We start from the raw sequence: 23,874 nt of genomic DNA on the forward strand, positions 1-23,874 counted from the left end.
GTGGTGGGATCAGGCTGAGAGCAATCATATCTTCTTTTTTGATGAAACACTTTATTTTAAGCAGTTCCTTGAAGACATGAAAGGGTGATTTTTTTTCTTTTTTATTTTTTCCCTAGAAATTCTTGCTCATAGGTCTGCTTCCATGCTAGAATACCCATTTTGTTCTTCTCTGGGCACTCAGTGGTAACCTGAAATGTTACTCACATTCCATAATGATTTCAAGTGCAAATTTGCTGTCCTTTTGTAGACAGAGGCCCATGAACAAGACATTACTGATAATACTAACAAGTTCTGTATTATTGTAATATTATTATCAGATCAAACGCTTCCTTCAAAGGCAGTGCCACACAGAGGTTGCTGTGGTCAGTGTACAGAACGTTTTGCAAAGCAATTTAAACTCTGTGTTGCCTGTACTTAACCTCTACCCTTAAAGATTACTTCAGTGCTTGGAGCTGAAAAAGATAATTTTTTAACCTGTAATTATGTAACTAGTCATGTCGGTTTTTTCTGCTGAAGTTATGTCAGGCATTCATTAACTACATATTAGATATGGAAAAAAGGCAAATGATAATTACAAATAAATTGCTAGAGGATGCCAGTGTGTGTGGAAGGCTCATTCAACTGAGGATTCTTCTCTGATACATTTTGAGTGCTAAATAATTTCTAACAGGATTAGTTGGTGATGAGATAAACCACTGGCTCTTCACAGCAAGAACTCATCAGTGGTGCAGCTTTTCTTTCAGGCTAATCTGGTTAACAGAGCATCCTGTAGATGAATATTTCTGTGTCTGCACCATCAGTCAGCCTGCAAAGGGCAATGCCTTGGGACCTGTTGGTGAGCATGTGCACGAACTCATGTGACAACTGCCCACCTTTCCATTGACATTTACCCCTTCTGCTTCCACGTGCTTTCTATTGAACTGGGGATGGCATGTGGAACTTCAAGCAAAACTCGGCCTATTGATAGAAAAAAAAAGTCTGAAAGAATTGGTGTTCTGACAGCTAACCAGCAGCAAGCCTCACAGACTCAAGTTTTGATGCTAATTAAGTAAGGGGCAATCATCTCAGGAAGGTTTTAGCAATATATATAACATAGAGTTTGAACACACAGGGGAAATACTGAGAAGTCTGAGCCACATCTCAGGTAAATATTCTGCTGTGGAGATGGATTTGATTTCCTTCTAATTATCTCCCAGATTAAAATAAATGAGGCATCTAAATGAAAGTGAGTTTTAGAAGTCATCCTGAAGTACTTCATTATCAGGAAAGATTAACAGCTGAGATTTTTTTACGTTTAATTTTCCCTCATCTTCACAGGTGTTTTGATATTTTTTTTCCTCCTTCCTATCATGTGATGTATAATATTGAAAAAAAGGTTAAGCTGAATAAGATCAGTTTATCATTCCATACATATCTCTTAATTTTTCCAGCACAACTCCAGTCTTTACATGCAGGGATTGCTGGTAATTATTGTGACAGTGCCAACAATTAGTGATTGAAAATCGGCAGTGATACATGTTCAAGTCAATGTATTTGAATATGCATGGTGGCTTTTCTTCCACAGCAGAACTGATCTTTTCCTAGTTTTAAGTCTCTTAATGTGGAACTCAAGTTTCACTTGTCATTAAGAAATTAAAACATTTAATAAAATAACATGGAAGTTACTCACTCTTTGCTCTGTTTGTGTGGCAGTGCTGTTCTCATGGATTTTAAGGCTTGAGCAGATGATGGCAAACATCCAGGCCATTGACATGCTGGAGCAAACCCAGTGCTTTGTGTGACTGAAACTTGTCTGAAGCTTGTGTAGTAATTATTAAACTTGCTCTGGATTCACTCCTTACAACAGAGGTGCTGTTCACAGCCTGCTGAAGGTGGGATAAGGCTTCAGCTAAAGGAAATTTGCACAATTAAATGAATGGTCTAATGACGCTGAACAACATGTAAAGTAAATCAACGTTACTTATATAAACAGCAGTTTAATTAAGATAATCACTGATGCAAATCATTGTGTATGTTGTGCCTCCAACAGAAAATCCATTTCAAAAGGCTTTGCAAACTTTTATTTTTCTGTGCCTAATTTGTAATCTTGATAGTAGTAAAAAGGTTTTAGTTTCACTGTTTGTTTAATTATTAGCAATATATTCTTCTTCAAATTGCATTAGTTTGGAGGAGCAAAAAGGAGTCTCAGTCTCATGTAAATGCTGTGTATTCTCCACTGGATGTCAGATGTTTGGAGGTATAATGGCAAGCTGGGAGGATCATTTGGAGCAGGACTGCTCAGCATGTTCTAGGAAGATCATTTATATCATCTCAAAAATGCTAATGACCCACTTTCCTGTCCTGTCAAAAATATTTATGCCCTAGTTTATTAATGCTAATTAATCCAGCAATAATAAGGACCTCTTTGTATTTTGGTTGCTGTTGTTTACTCTGTATCCTAGTGTGATCTCTTGCATTTACATGCCTAGTTTCTTACATATCTCAAGACAGAAAACAAGCATTTTATTCTTTTGATAAAGAAATCATAGCGTTATGGCATGCGTGTCATTAGAAATATGAGTTGCTCATGGAATAAAATCTGCTTTTTCCTTGCTAGAGATGATGAAGGTGCAGCCCCCTAAGTAATATAATGACTTTTATTCAGCTCTGAAATAGCCATTGACAGAAGAAAGAATTGAAACACTTTGGAAATGAAATGTAATTTAATCTATGGCTGTTACAAAAACAATCAATTCCTTGTGCCCTCCAAACGGAATGCTTTTGGTTTATTACCTATCACGCCCTTGCTGTTTCATTGCTAGTTTATCTTTTCTTGGGTGCTGTTCTCTCTCACTGCCACTGCAGTGCTTTTTTCCATTTGAAACCAGCCTTGAAATTTATTTGTGATGTTCTGATTATTTTTTTCCCCTTGTTTTTAAAATATGTCAGGTGCAATTCTCTTCTCTGGGTTCTGTGGCTCTAGCAAATGTCAAATATGGTTAACTAATTTCCTGAGCAGGAAGAACCCCAATGTGGTCGCTCTCAAATTTTTGCAAGATCAGCATGCAAACACTGGCTAATGTCACTCTGTTCTGAGAGCACCCTGTAAATATTAATGTCTGTCAGACTGACTTTTTTATTTTGTTCTTTTGGTTTTAGGAAGAAATTCAGTCAAGGTTTTGTAGAACTTGCTACACAAAAGATCATCTTCTTTTGCACAAAACAAGATAGTTCATTTTTTCCACTGTTGATTACACAACTTTCTCTCTTGAAATGATTCCTCTTTGAGATAGAGGAAAAAAATGAATAGTTTCTAGGAGGAGAATGGGATCTGTATTTAATGAAAACATGAATTAATTTCTGGTCATTCTACTTAACGTGCTTTCTGCCTGAAATGTGACTTATTTTAAAGTGGCAGCTTCTGCAGGAGATGTCACCTGCTGTGCTAGTGACCGAGGGGTCTGACCTTGTCACTAAACTGCAAGAGGAATTTGGGTCTTTTCTTAAACAGGCCTCTCAATAATGGTTCTCTTTTGTATGTTCCAAAGACATTTTCCAAATTCTAATGCTGTTTTTAATTTCTTGATTTTGAGGAGGAATTTTGTACTTTTTAAAGGAAAGTCAGGAAATCACCTGTTCAACTGCATTCCATTTATTTTCCAGATATTTTTCTTCAGTTTCATAACCTCCCCTGATGTTTGAGTCATGTTTAATGGAAAAATGAAAATACACTGTGCAGAGATGTCTCAAGAGTATGATTAGCCTAGATTTTGTTGATGATAAAGTCATTCTTGCCATTTATTACTGTGTTTATCTCACTATCCGTATTGTAAGGTTATGATTGTGTGACAGGGGTGGTTTAAGAGGGTCAGAAACTCAACGCACAGGCATGTGGAGAGGCTGGATAGGAGAATGCTGGTGCTGCAGCTATCACTGATCAGAAAATAATGACTGTTCTTCAGGCTGGCTGTAATGTATCTTAGTTTCCGCTGCTGTGAGCAACTGTATTATGTTCCTCAGGGATTCATCACTCAGGGTTGTCAGTGCCTTTTGCATTATATGGAGTGAGTTTAGTGCCTATCAAAATAAGCATGTAATAAACCCAGCTATGGAAGTATCAGTGTTTGGGTTTCCATTTGCTAATTGACTTTAGGAGCTGACTGCCAGAGCTTTCGATTGATTCCTGTATCCCTTTCCTTGCAAGTCTGCCCAGGTTTGCAGCTATTCAAATGCCTCTCAAGCACCACCTCTTCATTCCAAGCCTTATTTCTGCCTAAGACTATAAACTCATATGTGTGGCTTTCTGGAGATTGATCTTTCTCCTCTGGTTCATTTTGGAGGCTGACACAATTCTTTTCTCCATCAGTCAAAATGACCCAGTGTTCATATTCAGGCTCATTCTGCCAAAGCCCTTTGGAAGCCCATTGAATTAGCCCCTTTCTCTTTCCTAGAGGGCTTTCTGGTTTAGTCCTTCATCAGGCAATCTGCCAGCTCCACTATCAATTCGTGTCTGTTACATTAGTCTGGGCAGCTTTTGATGACTTAGACATGTGAGGGAGACTTTTAAATGTGATGTTTGTCAATGTTCCTTCAGTTCAGATTACTGAAATGTTAACTTGGTTTTTCTGTAGTTGGAGAGTATTTATTTCTACTGCTATTTCTCATCCTGCTCAAGAAGAACTTGCCTCAATGACTCTCTTCAGTTTTGTGAAGCAGATGTTGTGGTATCTTGATCCTTGCTCTCTGTTCTTGCTTTTCCAATTATTTATCTGCTACATCCTTAAGAGCATTTAACCTTTGTCCTATTGATTAGGACTGGCCCTATTAGAAATTCTATGAACTACAGTGTGAGATGTCCCTCCATAAAGGGAAGGATTTGGTAGTGCTTGACTGACAGAATAGCTCTACAGTGGTTTTAAGAGCCACTTACATTGTACTACAACAACAGAAAATACCATACTGAGTGCAGAACATTGGCAAATAATTTGAATGTGCTGTGGCAGAAGTCCCAACACAGAAAAGATGATTAAATCTGATGATAGATCTTTTCATTTCTAAGTGGCTATAATCTGAAATATAATCTGAAATGTTTTAATTGACTAAAAATGGGTAATAATGGGTAATAATATTTCTTTAAAAACAGCTAAAAACACATCCCTTGCATAGATACAGGTTAATTTACGATTATTCCTATTTTAGCCTTCACCACTGCAAAAAGTGCTGTTATTCATAGTCCAGCTTTGCAAGCAGGTCTGTGTTTGCTCACACATTGTATTCCAAACACTCACATCTTGGCTGGACAGGCTGTATTTTAACTTGCACATAAAGAGTGAATTCAGTCTTATCCTGAATCTCTTGCAATGACCCCATATTGAGGGACAGCTGGAAGTGCTTACAATGTACTAAGCAAGTGAGCTGATGACAGGCCCAGCTCATTTGGAAATTTTAATGGACAAGAACTGATATGGGTTGCAGGATTTGAAAAGGTTTCATTTTCAGCACTGTGGAATTAATTGGCCCAAACCCGTGGTGTGCTTTAGCAGTAATTGGTGTGTGCAGTGCCCCTGGCTCTGGGGTGAACCCAGCTCTGGGTCTGTGCTATCAAATTGGGAATGGAGACTAGTTTGGCCAATTAGACTTGAATCACGATGTTTTGAGATGCAGCTAATCTAATTAGTTTTTTATTGACATCTCTTTTCTTTCTTTTTTCTCTCTCGTGAGCAGTAGAGGAAGGAATGGAGATAAACTGAGGAATGTGACCTGTCACAAGTGTCTCCATAAAATCTGAACTTTCCAAACACTTGAATGTACCAAAACATGCTGTAGCAATTACATCTCCTAGATATTCACACCATATTACAGTTTAAGTTGATCATTAAGAAGGGGTTTTTTTTGCTTTCTCCCATCTTACAATGACTCTTATATAAAAAAAAAGCCTTTGTGATAAAATACAGAGAAAAGGAAAAATATGTCACTTTCCTTTAGTTTTTGTAGTGCAGCCACAAGAGTTGCTGTGATCTCCAAGGTTTGCCCAAAGGGAGGTCAGGAGTAAAGGGAGTGGCTGCTTCATCTCTTTCCACATGGCATCAAAATGAACGTGGAGGCAGCAGGTCTCAGTACATCTCTGGATTCAGTTATTTGATTAGAGATTGTCAGTGAGTCTTGATGGTAAGAGACCCTGGTTTAAGGCAGGTTTAGATGCAGTTTGTGTCCCTCAGCTCTGACTGGGGCAAGGGGAGCAGCGGCCGATGGTGCAGCTCCGCTGTCTAAGCCTCCTTCCCAAACTGCCACATGGATCTTGGAGCTCCTCTGGTGTCTGCTCCTGCTTTGACTGAATTCTAACAAAGTAAGCTGCTTTGTGGTGCTTTGCTTTGTTTTTTAAACCACAAAGTCAGCAGTACTTCAAAGCATCCCTGGGAGCTGTGTTGCATGCAGATGTTTGCTGTATCCGGGCATTGCTGATGGGAAGCTTCAGCTGAAACCAGTGAAAATTCAGGTTAAATATGGTCAGAAATTTGCTCAAGTTATATTGGAAAGGATATAAAACAATAGCAATTTTGACCTTATTCATCAAGTACCGAAGTGTTTACTTAAGTGTGTGGTGGAGTCAGCCTTCTGCTGGAAGGGACCTTAAAGATCGTCTCGTTCCACCCCCTATAATTTCCTCTTTAGTGTTCAATACAAGAAAGCTGTTGTAGTTTGAAGTTAAACCCACTTTTTTTCCTCTCTTAAAGTCTGGGGCAGAGGCAACATCTGTGTGTGCCTTCCCTGTCCAGGGAGGGGTCACTGAATTTCTGTGTTCATACAGGGAAGGGGATTAATAGTTAGGTTTGAGTGCAAAGTATTTTTTCCTGACACTTTATTATGTTAATCATTTGAGCTGGGTTTCTGCTATCAACAAAATCATCTTCACCTCTGTGTAGCCCATAGTTTGCTAACAGAATCTTGGTTTTGGGTGGTATCTTACTGCAGGAGCAGTGATTCAGCTGCACTCTTCACTGTACAGCTTTTTCCTGGCTTTTGTATATGCACAATTTCCATTACTAATCTGCAGTTAAATGCTTCTTGAATGAAATTTGATTTTCAGAATATTAGCTTAATTGCCTTGTCTAAAATGAAGGATGTATGTGTATTTAATTTGACGTTTTTTCCCTTTCACCTTCTTGAGTGTTTGTGCTGCACAGAAGCAACTCTGCCTTTAAATCAATTTTCCCAGTTGCTCTGTAATATAAACTCCAATAACTTCTAATTTTCTGTAATCTCTCTTGTACTGAATTGCTTCCCACCAGATAGTTTTCATAGCATAAGTGTACAGGTATGTACTCCAAGCAGAAATTGTAGTTACCTAGTGTGTACTTATGTCTGTATGTACAGACAGGGCTATGTGCATATAGTATAAAAATGTCTTATTTTGTAACTAAAACTGCAACCAACTGTGATAGTTTTGCACAAAATCTCTGGGGGGAGCCTTGAATGCTTTGTCTTGGTCTCCAGTTCCATCTTCCAGTTCCTCATGTGACTCCTGAGTCATGGCATGTACTTTGTGTTCTCTCAGGAATGGCACAACCCATGAACAAATTGATTTCAAAAAATCAGATTTCATGCAGCCTAGAAGATGTTAGAACCAATCGATCAGCCAAGGGCAGACTGAGGTGCATCACCTCACTAGGAAAGGAAACAAATCACTCCTTGGAGTGGGGCTCCTGGGCCACATCACAGAGTTGTAATAGATAACAGTGAAATGGAATAAATGAATGTGCACGCACGGATTATATCCCTGAACACCGGTGCAAAGTTCTTACGTGCAGGTGCCTTCTAAGGATTAGAATTTAAAATAACATGGATATAAATGACAGCTGGAAATAACTTTTTTTTTTCCTTCAACGGGAGTACTGTGATTTCTTGGGACAAAGTTGAAAATTTTATCTTTTCCTGGCAAGATGTTTACACTTCAAGACTTCTTTTTTCCTGTTGTAATTATGTGATAAATGCAAGCATTTATTTTTGCTAATATTTGATCTTAAATAGACATGGAATGAGAAGTGAAGGAAAAATGGAGACTATTTCACAGACTTTTTTGCAGGAGGTTTGTTATTCTCATTAGCATCAGACCATCAGAAAGTTGCATGTCTCAGGCACTGCACATAATGAGAGTGAATATTGGATCATAAACATATTTGAGCACTGTTTGCTTATTCCCCTGTTTATACTCAAATAATGGTGAGGGAGTGCAAAGCAGGTTTTTAAGGGATGGCAATATTAAGTGCTTGGATTTTGGTTTGACTTAAGCAGAGGCATTGAGCAGAAAAAGAACATTTTCCCTCTTACAGGTATCCTTCAGGTGTCAGTTCTGCAGGATCCTGGTTTTATTACATCAATGACAAGCAGCTTAAGGCTTCCAAAAACATAGTCACAGACAGATGTTGAGCCTGTCTGGGGATTAGAAATATCCTCTTCCATTAAGTATAAATTAACTTAATCACCAGGTATGAAAGATAAGCAGCATAAACATCATTCCCTGAAGCTTTCATTAAAATTAAAATTCTATTTAAAACTAGGCGCGTACTTTCTATGACTTGATCCCCCTTCAAAGAGATTATATCTGCTGTAAATTTTTACAGTGACAGAGTGACAGAAATTAATGTATTGGGGGCAGTGATGCTCTCTATTATTTAACTTCTGCTGCTAGTCATCTTTCAGTAAGAGAGATGATTGGCTTATTTTTAAGTAATAATTGGTCTCTAGTCTCTGAAACACTGAGAAAGCAATAAAACTGCCTAGCACCCAGTTGCCACAAAATGAAAGCATGAAATCACATGACTTAATAGCAGTGTAATCATCAGCAGTGTTATTTTGTATATGAGAATTCACCTGCTTTAATAGGAGGATTAAGGCTGATAGAATGCAATTGCACTGCTGCTTTCTGCTCCGTTGGATGACAGGGTAAAGCTCCTTTTCTGTCCCAGTGTAAGCACAACTGCTTTCTAAGAATAATTTCCACATGGGAAGAAATATCCTGGGGTTTGTTTTTGTTCTGTCCCACTGTAATTCACTTGGTGGTCTAATTTCAGTGTATTGCCAGGCTTTACAGCTGGTTTGCCTTTGCACTATCCTGCATTGTTATTTTTCAGGCACACTTTTCTAAAGAAACAAAAGAAACTCTGGAGAAATAATGAGGCACATAAGTACCTTGAAAGCAAATAGTGAACACAAATAAATCTACTAGGAATAATAACAGCTACCTCCACAGAAAATAAAGTATTGGGGACTATATTTAATGATCTTTGTTCTGTAATAAGTTTTGCTACAGTGGAACAAAGTCTTTGGATGCAGGATTTGCATTGCTTATCCATTATTTCATTACAGTAATGCCATATTTTCTGCTGCACTCATAGCTGACAGGTAATAACATAAGCATTCACTGCTTGTGTTACATTAAAGGTAATAAATCTGTAGTGAATACAGAATCATATCACCATTATTCTTAAGAGGAGAAAGTTGGAAGTAAAGAATCTCAATTAATAATTAGGAAATAGCTGGGTTTTTTCAGCACCTGAGACTCCTCAGATGCATTTCTCCTTTAATTATTTGAACTACGAATTAGGGAGGGCTATAGAAATCAACCCACAGCTCCAGTCTTCTCTGCATATGAAATGAAAATGTCAGTAATGTTCTCATCCATGGCTTTGTGTCCCTGGTGTGGAGCAGATCAGGATCCATGCCAAGTTTCTACATCTTGGAAACACTCATTAACACTGTGTGGAGGCAGCAAACTTTCCAGTCTTCTGTTTTCTGCCAAAAGCTATTTAATCTTTAATGAGAAGTGTTTATTTTTATAATAAATCCATCAATCTGAAGAGGCAGTGAACCATCCTTCTCAGAAAGGGGACTGATGGCTGTGGCAAACAAACACCACTCCAGGGACAGAAACGGAGAGCCCGGAACGGGCGGATGCTGCGGGTGAGAGCTGCTGTGATGGCTGCTGACAGGCTGCAGGGGCTTGGGCTTAACTTTTCCAAGAGTCTAATAAATTACTTTGGTTTTCTTAAGCAAATGGCAAAGCTATGGAGTACATTTTATCTATGGATTCACCTAAAATGTGTTTGCCAACTCTCCGAAACAAGCAGTGCGCTCTGTGTCCTTCGCCCTTCCACAGGGACACCATGTCAGGCCTGGAAGCTGCAGGTGAAGTTTAAAATCTAAGTGAGGTGATTTGCCCAATTTATTTCTTTAACTGAGATACGGGTTTTTTTCTCTCAGAGAGAAATGGAACTTCTGCTTTCAGCATTTTCTGCTTCCTAGAGACAGGACAGCTGCTGTGTTTTCAAAATGTATTTGGTGTGATCAGAAGTTCGTTGTCTGCCAACAGCATGGTGGTTATCAATCCTTATGTTTAATCTGATTGATTCTGCTCTTTTAAATATGGACTCTTTCCTGGGGTTGCTTTGCCTGCCTCAAAGTATTCTCCAAAGTGTTGAATAAACTCTATGTAAGAGCCATAATTTTTCTAACATAATGTCAAAAATCTCTTACTCTGTGGGTTTAACATTCTTTTAATACTTCTATCTTTGTGCAACTATATTATTGTTTTGAAAGGTGGAAATTCTTGTGCTATTGATGTTTTTTTACTTTGCCAGAGGGTGAAGAGGGGATGAATATTCATTTTCTTCAAATGACACTCACGAGTAGCCAGAAGGAAACAAAAGCTGATTACTCACACAACATGCAGGCAAACCATGAAACTGCTTGCTATGACATCCTGGGAGTGCTGCAAGTCTCTGTGTTAATAAAAGTAATGGGATTAATTCATAAAAGCAAATTCATGAATGGTTGATAATGCAGAGACACTGCTTTGGCTTGGCCTTAGTTTCCTAAATGATTTATTTCTGTGAATAAGCACAAGAATATATTTTTCTTCCTACACGCTCCAGGTAAAAACACTTATCTGTTCTTTGGGAGGTCCATATTCTGTGGTGATAAATGGGTGGATAGATAGATTTGTCATGCAAAATATTCTTTGCTTTTAACTATGTTAACATAGTCCTTGCTTGGAGAATAGAGGATCAGCTGAGGGAATAATTATAGCTTCAGAATCCAGAACATAATATTTTCTTTTATTAGGTAAGCAGTTGTAAGCTGATACTGAAATTGCTTAATTTATACTTCTAGCAATGCCCTAAATGTAAAATACATCCAGTGAACATTCTTAGAAATATTAATATTGTGATTCTTACCCCATTTTACTCTGAATTTGACAGCTAAATTTTATGTACAAGTATACAAAATGCTGCAAATTTTGAAGCCTTTAATTAGTAGTTGCAAATTTGTTTGTCCCTTAGCAACTTGTATTTGCATAAAGATTAAGGCTGGTCAGAAAGAAAGGGATGAAACATAGATGGAGGAAACATTAATAAATTAGTAATCATGTATAAAAGATAAGTAGTCTTAGATGTCATTTCCATAAGCTTTATTAAAATTTAACATTTTTTTTAAAGCTGCACCACAGTTGATCATTTCTAAAGAGTGATCTGTCATAAGCTGCAGAATTAGAGAAACGAATGTATTGAGGGCAGACATTAGTATGTAAATGAAGCTTTGCTTTTTTCTGTGTGGCAACAGAAGCATTACCTTATATTTGACCTTTCATTCATTTGCCTGACTCAGCTGTGTCAGTCAAAACAATTAATTCTAATGAGCAGCTTTAAAGAGTGGGGCTCAGCTTTCTTCTCCTCCCCTTGCCTGTTGGAAATCCCATGGGAGAGGAGCTAATGGAGGGAACCTGGGCAGGATTCTCTGGAGATGTGGAGTTCCTGGCCCCTTCCCCACAGCCCCACTGCGGCACCTCACGGTGTCCACGAGGTTTTCAGGGCCAAGCCCTGGCACAGGGTGCCCAGAGAAGCTGTGGCTGCCCCTGGATCCCTGCAAGTGTCCAAGGCCAAGTTGGATGGGGCTGGGAGCAGCCTGGGATAGTTGAAGGTGTCCCTGCTCATGGATGGAACTGGATGGGCTTCTTGGTCCCTTCCATCCCAAACCATTCCGTGTTTCTGTGACAGGTAAGATTACAAAAATGAGTACTTTTGTGTTTTTCAGTTGACTGTTGAGCTAAAGGTAGACAGATGAAAATCCCTCTCACGTTTTCACTGTTGCTGGACTTGGAGCTGTATTTCTGCTCTTTGTAGCTCCTTCCTCCTGCACTCTTCACATCATCTCTCCGTCTCTCTGCTGTTTTTTTCCCTCCTCCTTTCCTTCTGCTTTGCTCTGAGGAAGCTGCTGATCCTGGTCTTTGACTGGGTGACCCTTGGGGAGTTCTGCCCCTCACGGTGTGGCGCTGGCAGATGGCAGCCAAACGCCAGAGAACATGTAATGGGGCATTGCAAGGAGTGCAATTTGTCTGAGTGCTGAGGCAAAAAATGGGCTCTGCACCCTTTCCTTGCAAAAATATGCAATCACAGTAAAATTCTGTATTTATAGGCACTGCACTTGGCTGTATGGACCTACCCAGGCAGCTTGTCTTACTTAGTTGTGTTGAGACCACACCGAGGTGGGGGCACACAGGTGTGTGAATAATACAGAAAATAAACTTGAGATAGTGTCTGTGGTAGCAGTGGAGAATTGTACCCTGAAGATAGTCAGTGTAAATCAGGGAAGGTGAGTGTGCAGAATAGGTAGGTCTGTGGATCAATTCATATTGCAGACACGCCCTTGTGCAGGTTTGCTTTGGAAAGTCTGAGTTTTATTAAAAGTGCAAAATAGATCTTTCACTATAATTCAAATGTATGATCACATTAATTGGGCTCTAGTGTATTAAAAAAGGAAATATAAGAAATCTTGTGGGGGGGAGCTAAAGAATGAAAACAAATCATTAAACTTTATAAAAGTCCTAACCTGCAAAAGCAAACTAAGAAGTATATTCCCCTTTTTTTTTTTACCAAATGGAAGTACAACATTTGGCAATAACAACTAAATTTAGTTTTCTTGTTCTGATTTAAATATTTTACAGACTTTCCCAATGTATAAGTGGAAAGGAATGAGACATGCAGTAGCATCCAAAAAAAAAGCTGGTTTTAATCTTAAAACACCTTTCTAATAAGAAGTATGGATTTAAGAGCTCTCTCAGTAAAAGTCTGAAATGGGATGCTGGTTCTGAGTTTTATCCATGACCTCAAAGACAGCTGTAGGCTTTTCTCCACAGAAAGGAGGGGAAGGAGGATATTCTAGGTGGTAGTTTAGAGCCTCTGCTTTATTGCATTCAAGAATATTTTTTCTTTGACCAAAATACAATTTTTTTAATGCCCTAAAACAAACCAAAGATATTTTAATAATTTGACTGTGTCCATTTCCCCTCAGCCAGGGAGACAGAGTTTTTTGTGGCTCCCAGCAGTGATGATGTATCCAGAGCACTGCTTCTGGTTTGGGTGTTCTCTTAATTTCTCATTGCTGTGGAGGATGGAGGTTGAAAAATGAAAGGCTGAAAAAAATCTCTTTTAAACTACTTCCTCAGAAATTCCAGGGACTGCTGTTTAGCAGGGAAGAGGTGTGGGTTTGTGAAGGAACTGCAAGTTTGCAGATGAGGAGATGCTGTTCCCAAGCCCTGGGCCAGGATTCAGTGCTCTGAAGCTGATCCCTTTAATAGTGTCTTTAGTGTTTTCTCTAAAAAACGAAACATCTTCAGCTCTGCTTGCACCTTTTAAAGTAAAGCTTTATATTTTTTTAACTAAAAACATTAATGATGAATGAATAATGTACAATCCAAAACACTGTTGAATTTAGAATGAGAAAGAGTTTGGGGCTTCCAGGCATCATTAAAATGAGAGTTATGTTATAAACAGGACAACCTTCTCTCTACTGAATATAAGGTTTCACATTTGGTCAAGGTCTGGTTCAACTGGCTGAAGATTTGAGTTTTTAAATTCATGAACAGACCTTTTAAAATTAAAAATAGAAGCCTGTATGCTTGTTGTTTCTTGGCTGTAAATACTCTTGCCCTTTTGGCAGGTGTTCAGTGGCAGTGACACCGCCATCCAATCTGACATGAGAAAGAACAAAACTAATACCTTTAAGATTTACTTAACTAATGACAAAAAATAACATTATTTTTCTACTTTGCTATCTGCAGCAAAGAGGAACATTATCAAAACACTACCTAAGGTTGTCATTTATTTTTAAAGACTTTTTAGGCTTTTATAAAAACAGTGATCACATTTCTAGATGTTCAGCCTCAGTGAATATAAGTGTGGATACAAAGGAATACCATTATTTTAACATTTTGCAGCATTAGTCTTAGAAGGCCAGAGGCTTTGTAAACTGCAGCGTGACGGTCCCACCCGAGCAGCAGTGGCTTGGTGTCCAGGAGCACCCTGGTCTGTGGGAGGTGTCCCCATGGCAGGGGGTGGATGAAATGAGCTCTAAGGTCCCTCCCAAGCCAACTCCCTCTGTGATTCTGTGCTGCAGGTGCCAGAGTTTGGAGCAGGCGCGGGAAGGGAGCCAGGAGCTGCCGGAGGCCGCTCTGCCCTCGCTGTGCCTCAAGCAGGTGTTCCCCAAGTACGCCAGTGAGTTCAGCTACCTGCGCCTCGTGGACAGGGTGGCCGCCTTGTTCATCCGCTTCCTCGGGGTCAAGGGGACAACCAAGCTGGGGCCAACGGGATTCCGCACGTTTATAAGGTCAGTTGGATAAAAGCTGGCCCTAGGAGTGGTACGCTCTCAGCTTGCAGGTTTTGTAATGCCTTCCGAAGTGGAGCCAGTGCCTGTTCTGTTACAAAATAGATACATTTTCATCATTCCAAGCTCCTGAAATACCTGACCTATGTGTCTAGGAGGAAGTTGGGTCTTTATTTGACAGCAGATCAGTGATACTTTGGCAGACACAATTTGCCGTCTTCGTCAACATGTCACGTTCCCAGTAAATGGTAGAAGTATCATAGTGAGAAAGTGACAGCTGAAATTGGGTCACTTGATCTGATTCTGTCAGCTGTGGGGGCACCGCCGGCCGCCCCAGGCTGCAGGAAGGATTCCCAAATGCCAGTTCCTGATGCACAATGCAGGGAGGATTTGCATTGTGAAATTGCACCTTGCAATGTCAAGGAACTCAATTTATTTTTTCACATACTTTTTATTTAGGAGGGTTTTTTTCATTGTTTTTTATGGCTGTATCTGTTCTAGTCATGGTACAAATACCTCATTTTCTGTCTTTCATTGACTGTGACAAAAGAAATGAGCAGCAGCAGCAGATGTATTCTTAAAACACAGATCCTGTTTCTATGCAGATGCATTTAGCATTCAGGAATGAATATAAAACAACTTGGTTTATACAAATTACGGTATATAGAAAATGTCTGAAGGCATCTGCTCCATCCACAGACCACGACAGGATTGCATCCAGTTCTGTATTTTCTGTAGTTTAATCCAGCCTTATTTTGGCACTTGTCAGAGGAACACAGAATAAATGCCAACATTTCTTTTAAGAATATTCAGATGAATTGCCATATCTCAATGAAATAGTATTTGCAGTTTCTTAATGCATGTTAAATTAAACTTTTTAGTACTGGCAGATATTTTGTTTATTTTCTCCCAGAGGATCTATACCAGCTATAAGGCCCTTTTTGAAGAGCTGTCATTGCTGCTCATTTCAGAGGGAAGGTCAGGCTTCTGTGTGTTGTATCACTTTTCAGGAATAAAATGGTACACGAGTAGGATTTTGTGTGTGGGCAAGTGCTTGCAGACTGTCCACCCAAATTCTAGCTCATCAAAATCTGTTCTCCTTTAATATTTTCTTCATTCTAAAAAAATAACTAAAAGGGAAACACTGACTCTGTCTCTAGTCCTTGCTTGGATGCTGCCTGAGAATTTTTGGGCTATCTAGGCGAGGCCTCACTCTATTTTGAGGGAGCTCTGCTGAGGTTAGTAAAGAGTGAGATTCATTTCAATTATTCAAGTTTGGGGTTGGTTTTTTGGGGTGTTTTTTTTGTTTCTTTTCTGGTGAGAAATTCTGGCCAGCTCTTTGGCATGTGCAGTGGTTGCAGCCAGGCTGCCAGACATCTGGAAATCCTGGACACAGGGCCAGTTCCCATCCACTGATCAACACCGCACTGCGGACCCAGACCACGCAAGAGTCACAGCTCCACATCCCCACAGCCTGAGCTGCATCCAGAGCTGTTTTCCATGCAGTGTTCCAGACCACAAGGGTAAATCCCGTCGGTGTTCAGGCATGGAGAAGTAAGGCTGTGTCTGAAAGCTTCCTCCAGCCCTTTCCAAACAGGATCAGACAAATAAAAGCGTATTTCTCTGTGCAAACTCTGCCTCGTGCAGATAGTCTGTGCAGATTTGTGGTGGGTTTTGTAGTGTACCAATTAATTCCATTCTCTTACAGCCTCAGAGTACTGGCAATAGCCTGGGAGAAAGCTCTGTGTAACAGTCAGGTCATATTTTTAATTGAAATATTCCGGGTTTGGGCCTGTTCCATTCAGATAGGAGCACTTAATGAACACTGGTTTGTTTGCTCTCTGCTGTGTGTGTTTTATTAGACTGAGCACGTTACAGTGGGTCTGTACACATGACATGGGTAAACTTTTCTCCTGCAAGTTGCCCTTGCAGAATTTTTCCTTACTTGGGAGTTTGGATGTAATGAGAATCTCTTCTTTATTTTGTTTCTTTTTAACAGAAACTGCAGACTGAGTAACAGCAATTTTTCAATGGCTGCTGCAGATATCCTATATATTGATATCACAAGGAGGTGGAACAGCATGGGCATTGAAAAGGAATCAGGTAACCCAGGTTTGTATTAGAAAACTATGAAATCTGGCTTTTGGGGTTATTTTTTTCAATTTCAGTAGCTCAGGTACACCTCAAACATTCAACAGAAATGGGAACAAGCCATGTACACCTGAGGCATGCACATACACAACCAGTTCTTCTGGTTAGTGCTGTGGCAGTTACCCTCCACAGTAGTACTACTTTAGGTACGTGAGGGTCACCTCAGTTTCACGGCTATCGAAAATTTGAGTATTTGCATTTAGCATTTCAGGGTGGGTATAAATCATTTATGTGGTTGGCTGATAGAATCTCACCAGGAAAAATAACAGGCATGCAACTGAATCTTCAGGCTTTCAAAAATGAAGAGAAGATTTGTGGTTGGTGTCAATGAACCAGATGGTTTTTGGGTGTTAAAACACAAACTATCCACCTATTTCTGTGGGCTTTGTGTTTGGCCCACTCCCAGCTGTAACCAAGACAGGCACGATTCTGTTGTTCTAAAACAGCTTCTAACTTTTTTATAATATGCTTCACATGAGTGTCAGTTCTGGGGAGAAAGTGTGTGCGCTACCAGAGGTGCTTTCCCTGCCTGCAGCTCACCGTGACTGATAAAATAATTTACTGAGCTGGCAGCTGCAGCTTTCAGATAACTCAACAATTCCTTTGCAAGCTGTTTTACAGCCAAGATCGTAAACGACCCCAGCTGCAGCCTTGGTTGAGAGAAATTATAGTTCAGAATGTAATTGTCATATTCTGAAAAGGTGCCTTTCTTACAGCATCAATAAGCCAACACAGTTAAAAACCCCAAACCTTTCAATATCTCGTCCTAAAATAATCTTCTTAAGTGTATGTTCAAACTGGGAGAGCCAGTTAAAGCACAAAGCAGCTCTAACTGTGCCTGGTGGCTGGCATTCTACACAACCAATTGGGGTCTGGCTTCTTAATTAAGAATTTGAGTAGGTATTACTTCAAGGTTTTAAATACAATAATTAGTGTTAATACTCAGCTTCTCTTCCCCTTGGCTCTGGTAATGTGCTGTTAGTGAGATGTGATCAAACAGCACCTGAAGAGTCTCTACTGCAGCGTGTGGCTTCTGCAGGGGACTTCTGTGTGGGAAGGGGCAGAGCAGTTGTATTATAGCAGAGACATTTTTTTGGCACTGCACAGTTCAGCTGTTTGTTTTTCATTCAGTCAAAACAACTATTGTGGAGTTGCTGGGTATGACTGAAAAAATGGCCTCTTCACCTTCAAAAGGGTTTGTACCTGGTACACGCTGTGCAGGAGGGAAGCAGTGCTTCAAATAAACTCACATCTTGCTAAGGTGATACTTGGTAATGGGGTTACCTTCATAGTGCTACAGACTGAAATAACACACTGGTGTGAACTTTTGGGTCAGATCCATCTCCAAAAATACAGGGTTGAAAAGACTCCATTCAGCTGCCGACATAAACTTGTTTTTCTCTCCAGCTGGATTGTTCTCCTTGATGCTCAGTATGTTACTATGTGTCTCATTTGGTTTCAACTTAATAATTTTGGCAGCAGAAATCAAGGCTAATACTACATCTATTTAGTGGTGCAATATCCTAAAATGGCTTCTTGCTGTACCATTTAACCTCTGGATTCCAAGCTGAGGTCTGCAAAGCCAGAAGCTGCCTCAGTGATAGAGAATGTCACCCATCTGTAGCCCAGCCTGGGCTTTCCCTGCCCTGAAACACCCAATGAGTGTGACACAAATAAAACATTGGCTTTTGGTCTTTGAAGGATAGACAATTTCTTTTCTTTCTGAGCGTTCCAGATGGCTGCCATTTAAATGCAAAGATGTGAACTAGCACAATTGTTTGTGTTCACACCCATCACACACACATTTGGCCTTGTTGCCACAAGAAACAAGAGATAGTATTATCCCTACGGAATGGAGGCTGCTAGAAATGCTGTGCTCCCGATCTCCTGTGAGCACCTTTTCCTTGCAGGAATGTGTCTGCAGGCCTTTGTGGAAGCTTTCTTCTTCCTGGCCCGGAGGAAATACAAGTCTCTGCCGCTGCACGAGCAGGTGTCGGCGCTGATCGAGTGCTGCGAGTGTCGCCTGGCTGCCCTGCGCAGGAAGCGCCTGGTCTGGGGCTGCGGCATCGCCGAGCGCCAGGAGGCCCTGCCAGGCACGGGGACTGCACCGGGCCCCGGCTGCACCAGCCCTCCTCAACCGCGCGGCCACCAAACGTTCAGATTCCAGAAATCATCGCAATTAAAGGTGCTGATGTGCCAGGACAGAACTGGGAGTTAGTTAATCCCCAGCTAGGTGCGTGTACTGCTGGAGGAGAGACGGATGTTGGAATTCCTTCATCTGAGAGCGACAGCTGTTTGTTTCAGCTGTATTTTTTATTTATGCTCTTCAAAAAGTCTCCTGCAACCTCCTGTTTTCAAATAACGGCCCTGGCAATGGTTATTTCTTCACCTCTCTGTGGGATTTATGGTGCACGTCCCGTGACAAACTGTGCATTCATCCTGAGTGCGTGGAAGAGAAGGACCAAACACAGGATGATAACCAGCATGATGGGATTGGCTGCACTGGCTGAGAGGCACGCTTGTGTCAAAGGAATTACATTGCTTTGTGTGCACAGGACATGTCACAGAAGCCAAGGAAGGAACTGCAGTCACAAATACCAGACTGGAAACCTGAAACCTGGAATTAACTTGGGGTCAGACTTCAGTCCTTGACCCTCTTCTTTCCATGGCTTGGACTGTACGTGTTGGAATCAATACAGATTTGGTTCATGTCAATGCACTTATTTTTTAAAGTCAGTCTTAAAACACTGAAATCATATTTTGGCTTCTACTTCTTTGTACATGTCTTTGCCATGACAAGTACTGTTAGTTTTTTAGAGAAAAACTAAAACTGTTTTATCCTTTTGCTTCCACAGAGCCAATAAGCTTACACTTATTCACAGAAAAACAATTTACTTAAGTTGAATTTGGTGAATCAAGTGGTGGTTTTGTCTTCAGGGATTCGGCGCTGCTTCAGCAGAAAGCTGTAAAGGCCTAAGAGGTCGTTTAAATTCCAGTGGAACCAATCCTGTCACTGACTTTAGCCTAAACTAACTGTATTCTAGGTTTGCTTATTTTTTGTCTTTTGCATGTTTGTTACTCTGTTAGGACCTGCAGTAACATCTAGAGCAGCTCTTTTTTGTGTCTTTGCACATATTCTTCATATTTCCCTTAAATAACAGCGTAACTCTGTACGAATTGGATCTAAGGATGTTGTGTCAAAACTGCTGGGTTGTACTGCTGGAGTTGTACAGAGGAGTCTTTTTCAGGAAGTGAACCATGACTTCCATGATCACACTTCTTGTGGGGGCTAAGCAGAACATGTGACTGTCTGGAAGGACAGGAATAACTTGGAACTTCAGGGCTGTTCAGTGAAATTCTTTGTGGTCTCCTATTTTATTACAATAATGAATGGCTACATCTGAGCTTGATTTTCCTCCTTTGTTCTACTCTTTAATGACTTGGCTTATGTTTCAGTGTCCTCCATGCTATCAGAAATGGCAAAGCTGTAAGATGGGCACTGAGCTTTGGGTTGGAGAACATTCCCTGAGCTCCACGTCAAAGTGTTCCAGTGGCTGGTGCCCCAGAAACATGCTCTGTCAGTGAGGGGGAGTCCACCTGTTTCATGTCAGGGACTAAATGCACACACAGTATTGAGTGAGTTTTCACTTCAGGGAACGTTCATAGAGTTTCTTTCCTGATTTCAGTTTTAAGCAGCATGTGTTTTCCCCAAGTGGCAATAGCAGCATGGCAATGCAATGCAGGAGTCAGGCTGAGCCCACACAAAACTAGTCCCCAGCATGTGTTAATCTCAGATGTGGGCATCCCTTCTCCTTACCTTTTTCTGTAACACAAATGAAATAGTAGTAGATGATCTTTTTTAGTTCAACGGCCAGACTCTTTGAAATTTTATGTATTGTACATAAGAGGACAATTGTAGACTAACTAATGCCACTGCCCTCAGCCTTGTCCAAATTTCATAAAGATTATTGCAGTATGAAGATAAAATGCCAAACTCCAAGGTCTGGCACCTGTCAGAACAAATGAAGCTGAAAGGGTCATTTTTTTCACACTTTCATTGTAATATATTTGAAGACATTCACAAGTTGAAAAATGGTTACTTCTCCTTTTGTGACATCTGACATTTGTCTTGCGATTGGCAGTGTGTTACTGGAAAATGGCTTACAGTTCCTCTCATCTCATGATTGATGTCCTGTAAAGACAGAGTTATAGAGGAGTCGGATTTGAAATGCTATGACTGTGAATGCCTTTCCTTGCACCTTTGAAGTAGTACGATGTGTGGCCTAAAATATCCCAGCTTTGCTATTGTATAACTTACGCTGCTATCAGTGGAATAAATTAACTATTGTATATTGAACACTGATAAGATCTCTCTCTCTATGGGAGACCTTTATACTCTCTGGATCTAATAGAGGTTTTTATAGCTTGTGCATCCACAGGCTGATGCTGCACGCCCTATTCATCTCCCACTTCAAATACGAAGGGTCCCTTGTAGAATAGTCAAAATATTCAATTATCCGCCTCTAGTAATCCAGTGTTCGTGTATTTATGTAATTGGAAAATTGAATGCCATATTATTCTTGGAGGGGGGGAGGGAATAAACCAGGAATGTACTTCAGAGATTTAATAGCAGTCACATTTCTCTTCCCTCCTGTCTAATTCAATTTCTTCTGAATATTATTTAGCATCCAATTTCATAGAGCCTTTAAGTTACCAGTCTGTGCCCATGCAAATGACCAAGAGACACTTTATCCAGGATATGAATGCTAATGCACTGATAATCTGTTAATCCTGAGGTACCTCTCTAGCTAAAGAAACAATACATGAAAGGTAGCAGGCGTTGGGGTTTTTTAACAGCACTTTTGTATATATTCTCTTCAGAGAATACCACAGCACTGCACTCATGATTCTTTTTATGACATATATGATATAAATATTGTATACCAGTGAAATCTTTCTTGTTATCAAACACACTGGGTTTGGTATTCCTCTCTGGGTAGATATCAGAATAAAACAACATCTAATGAAAATTTGAGGCAAGTGAGTCCAGAATTTCAACCCTCTTCCCTGCAGGCTTGTGTGCAGCCTGAATGTGCCTGGACTCGCTCAGTGATTCCTCGTTCCATTTGTGTTCTTTCTCTGCACCAGGCTGTTGCAGGTAAGTCTCCTAAAATCTGCCCTGGGCTCTGGACACTGCTTGTCCTCTGTCCGCCACGCCCGTCCCTGCCGAATGTTCTGGAATATTGCCCAGACCCCAGACGGATCCCCTCGCTGGGCGCACACCTGTGGCTATTTCCTTAAAAGGAAGGGCGGGGGCGGTGCCCCGCTAATTACTCAGTTAATGACCAGCTGGGAGACCCAAGTCCACCTGTACCCAGTTGGTCTCCTCGGCGCGAGCTGCCCCCGTTGCCGGGCGGTGCCTCCCGGTTACGGGCTTTCCCCTCAGGGCCGCAGGAGGTCATGGTGGCCTTCTCGGGGACGGAGTTGCGGAGCCCTGGTGATGAGGAGGATCTCGTCCCGCTCCAGCCCGAGCCTGGCGGGGTAGGTTCGCTTTCCCTTGTGCTGGGTGCTCGGGTCAGGCGGGCATTTCGGGGCATGGCTCCTGCACTGCTTTATGAGGGAGTCCCCCAGGGCTGTGCTGGGGTTGTAGGAAGCTGAGGGCCGGCCAGTCCCGCTCTGCAGGGACGCGATGGGCTCCAGGGCCTGGGACGCTATTCGGTTTCACGGAGCAAAACTGTGGGGTGACTTCTCGGTTAGATGCTCCCGATGGAGCCCCGTGGGCTTCCTGGAGAGCCTCGCGCAGCAAGATGTCCCCGGGAGGATCCCAGGCGCGGGCAGAGCGCGGCGCTTCCAGAACTTTCTGGCGGCAGGGGCCGTGAGGGGGGGAAGGGGCCGTGAGGCGGGGAAGGGGCCCCGGCGGGTTGTCAGTGCACACCCGGGGTGAAGTGGGGCGTTTCCATAGTAATGTCCAGGGTTTCCCCTCCATGCGCCGGACTGAGCCCTGTCAGTGGCCGGTGGATATGAGCGTGAAGGAGCTAGTAGGTGCTGCGCTTTGTGCTTTATTCCACCCCCCGTCTCTGTCACAGCGGAGGTTGATCAGGACCTCCTGGAACGGGGAGTACTGCATGGCATAGCTCCGTGTGGGGGAATCTCATCCCACTCTGTGCCATGGCCAGGGACACCTTCCTCTATCCCAGGTTGCCCTAAGCCCCATCCAGCCTGGCCTTGGACACTTCCAGGGATCCAGGAGCCTCCCCACCCTCACATGGATTTCCTCTGCTTTCTCAGAGGTCCTGCTCCCTCTGTAGACACCTGGCTGTGCCTCACAGGGGTCCCGCAGCTCCTTGCTGCTCACCTTAGCAAGAACAAACTGCTCCAAGCACAAGCTGAACACTTGATTTTCTTAGGTACCGACTCTGCTCACGGAGTTACCCCCTCCTTGGGCCAAACTGATGGGCACTGCTGGCACACCTCAGCCTGAGAGAGCACACTGGGTCTGTCCCTTTGCCTGCTGCAGATGTCCTGAGTGGATGAGAGATGGTGTTGGGGCTTCAAATAAAAAATGCTGAAATAGCAGCAGTGAGGTGTCTACATCTGCCCAGCTATGCTTGACTTGTCTTGCTTTGCCCTCTGGTTGTTCCTTCATAAGGGGAAATTGATAAAGTATTTATTTTTCTCTGGCTGTTTCCATCTGCACTGCCTGGAGAGCATCCTCTGGCTCACTTGGTTTGTTCCAGCAGGATGAGGTTCCGAGCCTCCTGCTATCCCTTCCCCAACCGCATGCAGCCCAACTCGTGCTTTTCTCTCAGATTATTTCTGCTTTACTTACCTTCACTTCACCTTAAGCACACACACAAAAAATCATCAGCGCTACCCAGATAAATCCATCTGGTCTCTGTCTCAGCCTCATTTAACCTCCCATTGAAGAGATTGTATCACATGGTATTCAGCTGGAACCTATTACCTTGCATGCCCAAGCATATCACATTGAATTACCCTGGCCCACAGGCCTGCGGTGTTTGCTAATAGCTAATGGCTGCTTTTAACTTAGAGGTGATTTATTCGAGCGCGTTTCTATTCGCAGTG

The 23,874-nt window shown here is 41.6% G+C and overlaps 1 protein-coding gene across 1 annotated transcript in view; it reads left to right on the plus strand.

Annotated features, from left to right (window-relative positions):
* TTLL11 (tubulin tyrosine ligase like 11) overlaps positions 1-21,823 on the plus strand; it is a 31,442-nt gene extending 9,619 nt beyond the window's left edge. The window contains 3 exon segments of the mRNA XM_017745393.1: positions 14,431-14,640; positions 16,637-16,749; positions 18,699-21,823. Coding sequence (XP_017600882.1) covers positions 14,431-14,640; positions 16,637-16,749; positions 18,699-19,006 — 631 coding nt within the window. The 3' untranslated portion in view covers positions 19,007-21,823.
* Positions 21,824-23,874: the final 2,051 nt, after the last annotated feature.

This window comes from Corvus brachyrhynchos, unplaced genomic scaffold (assembly GCF_000691975.1).
Source record: "Corvus brachyrhynchos isolate BGI_N302 unplaced genomic scaffold, ASM69197v1 scaffold59, whole genome shotgun sequence".
NCBI classification, from domain to species: Eukaryota; Metazoa; Chordata; class Aves; order Passeriformes; family Corvidae; genus Corvus; species Corvus brachyrhynchos.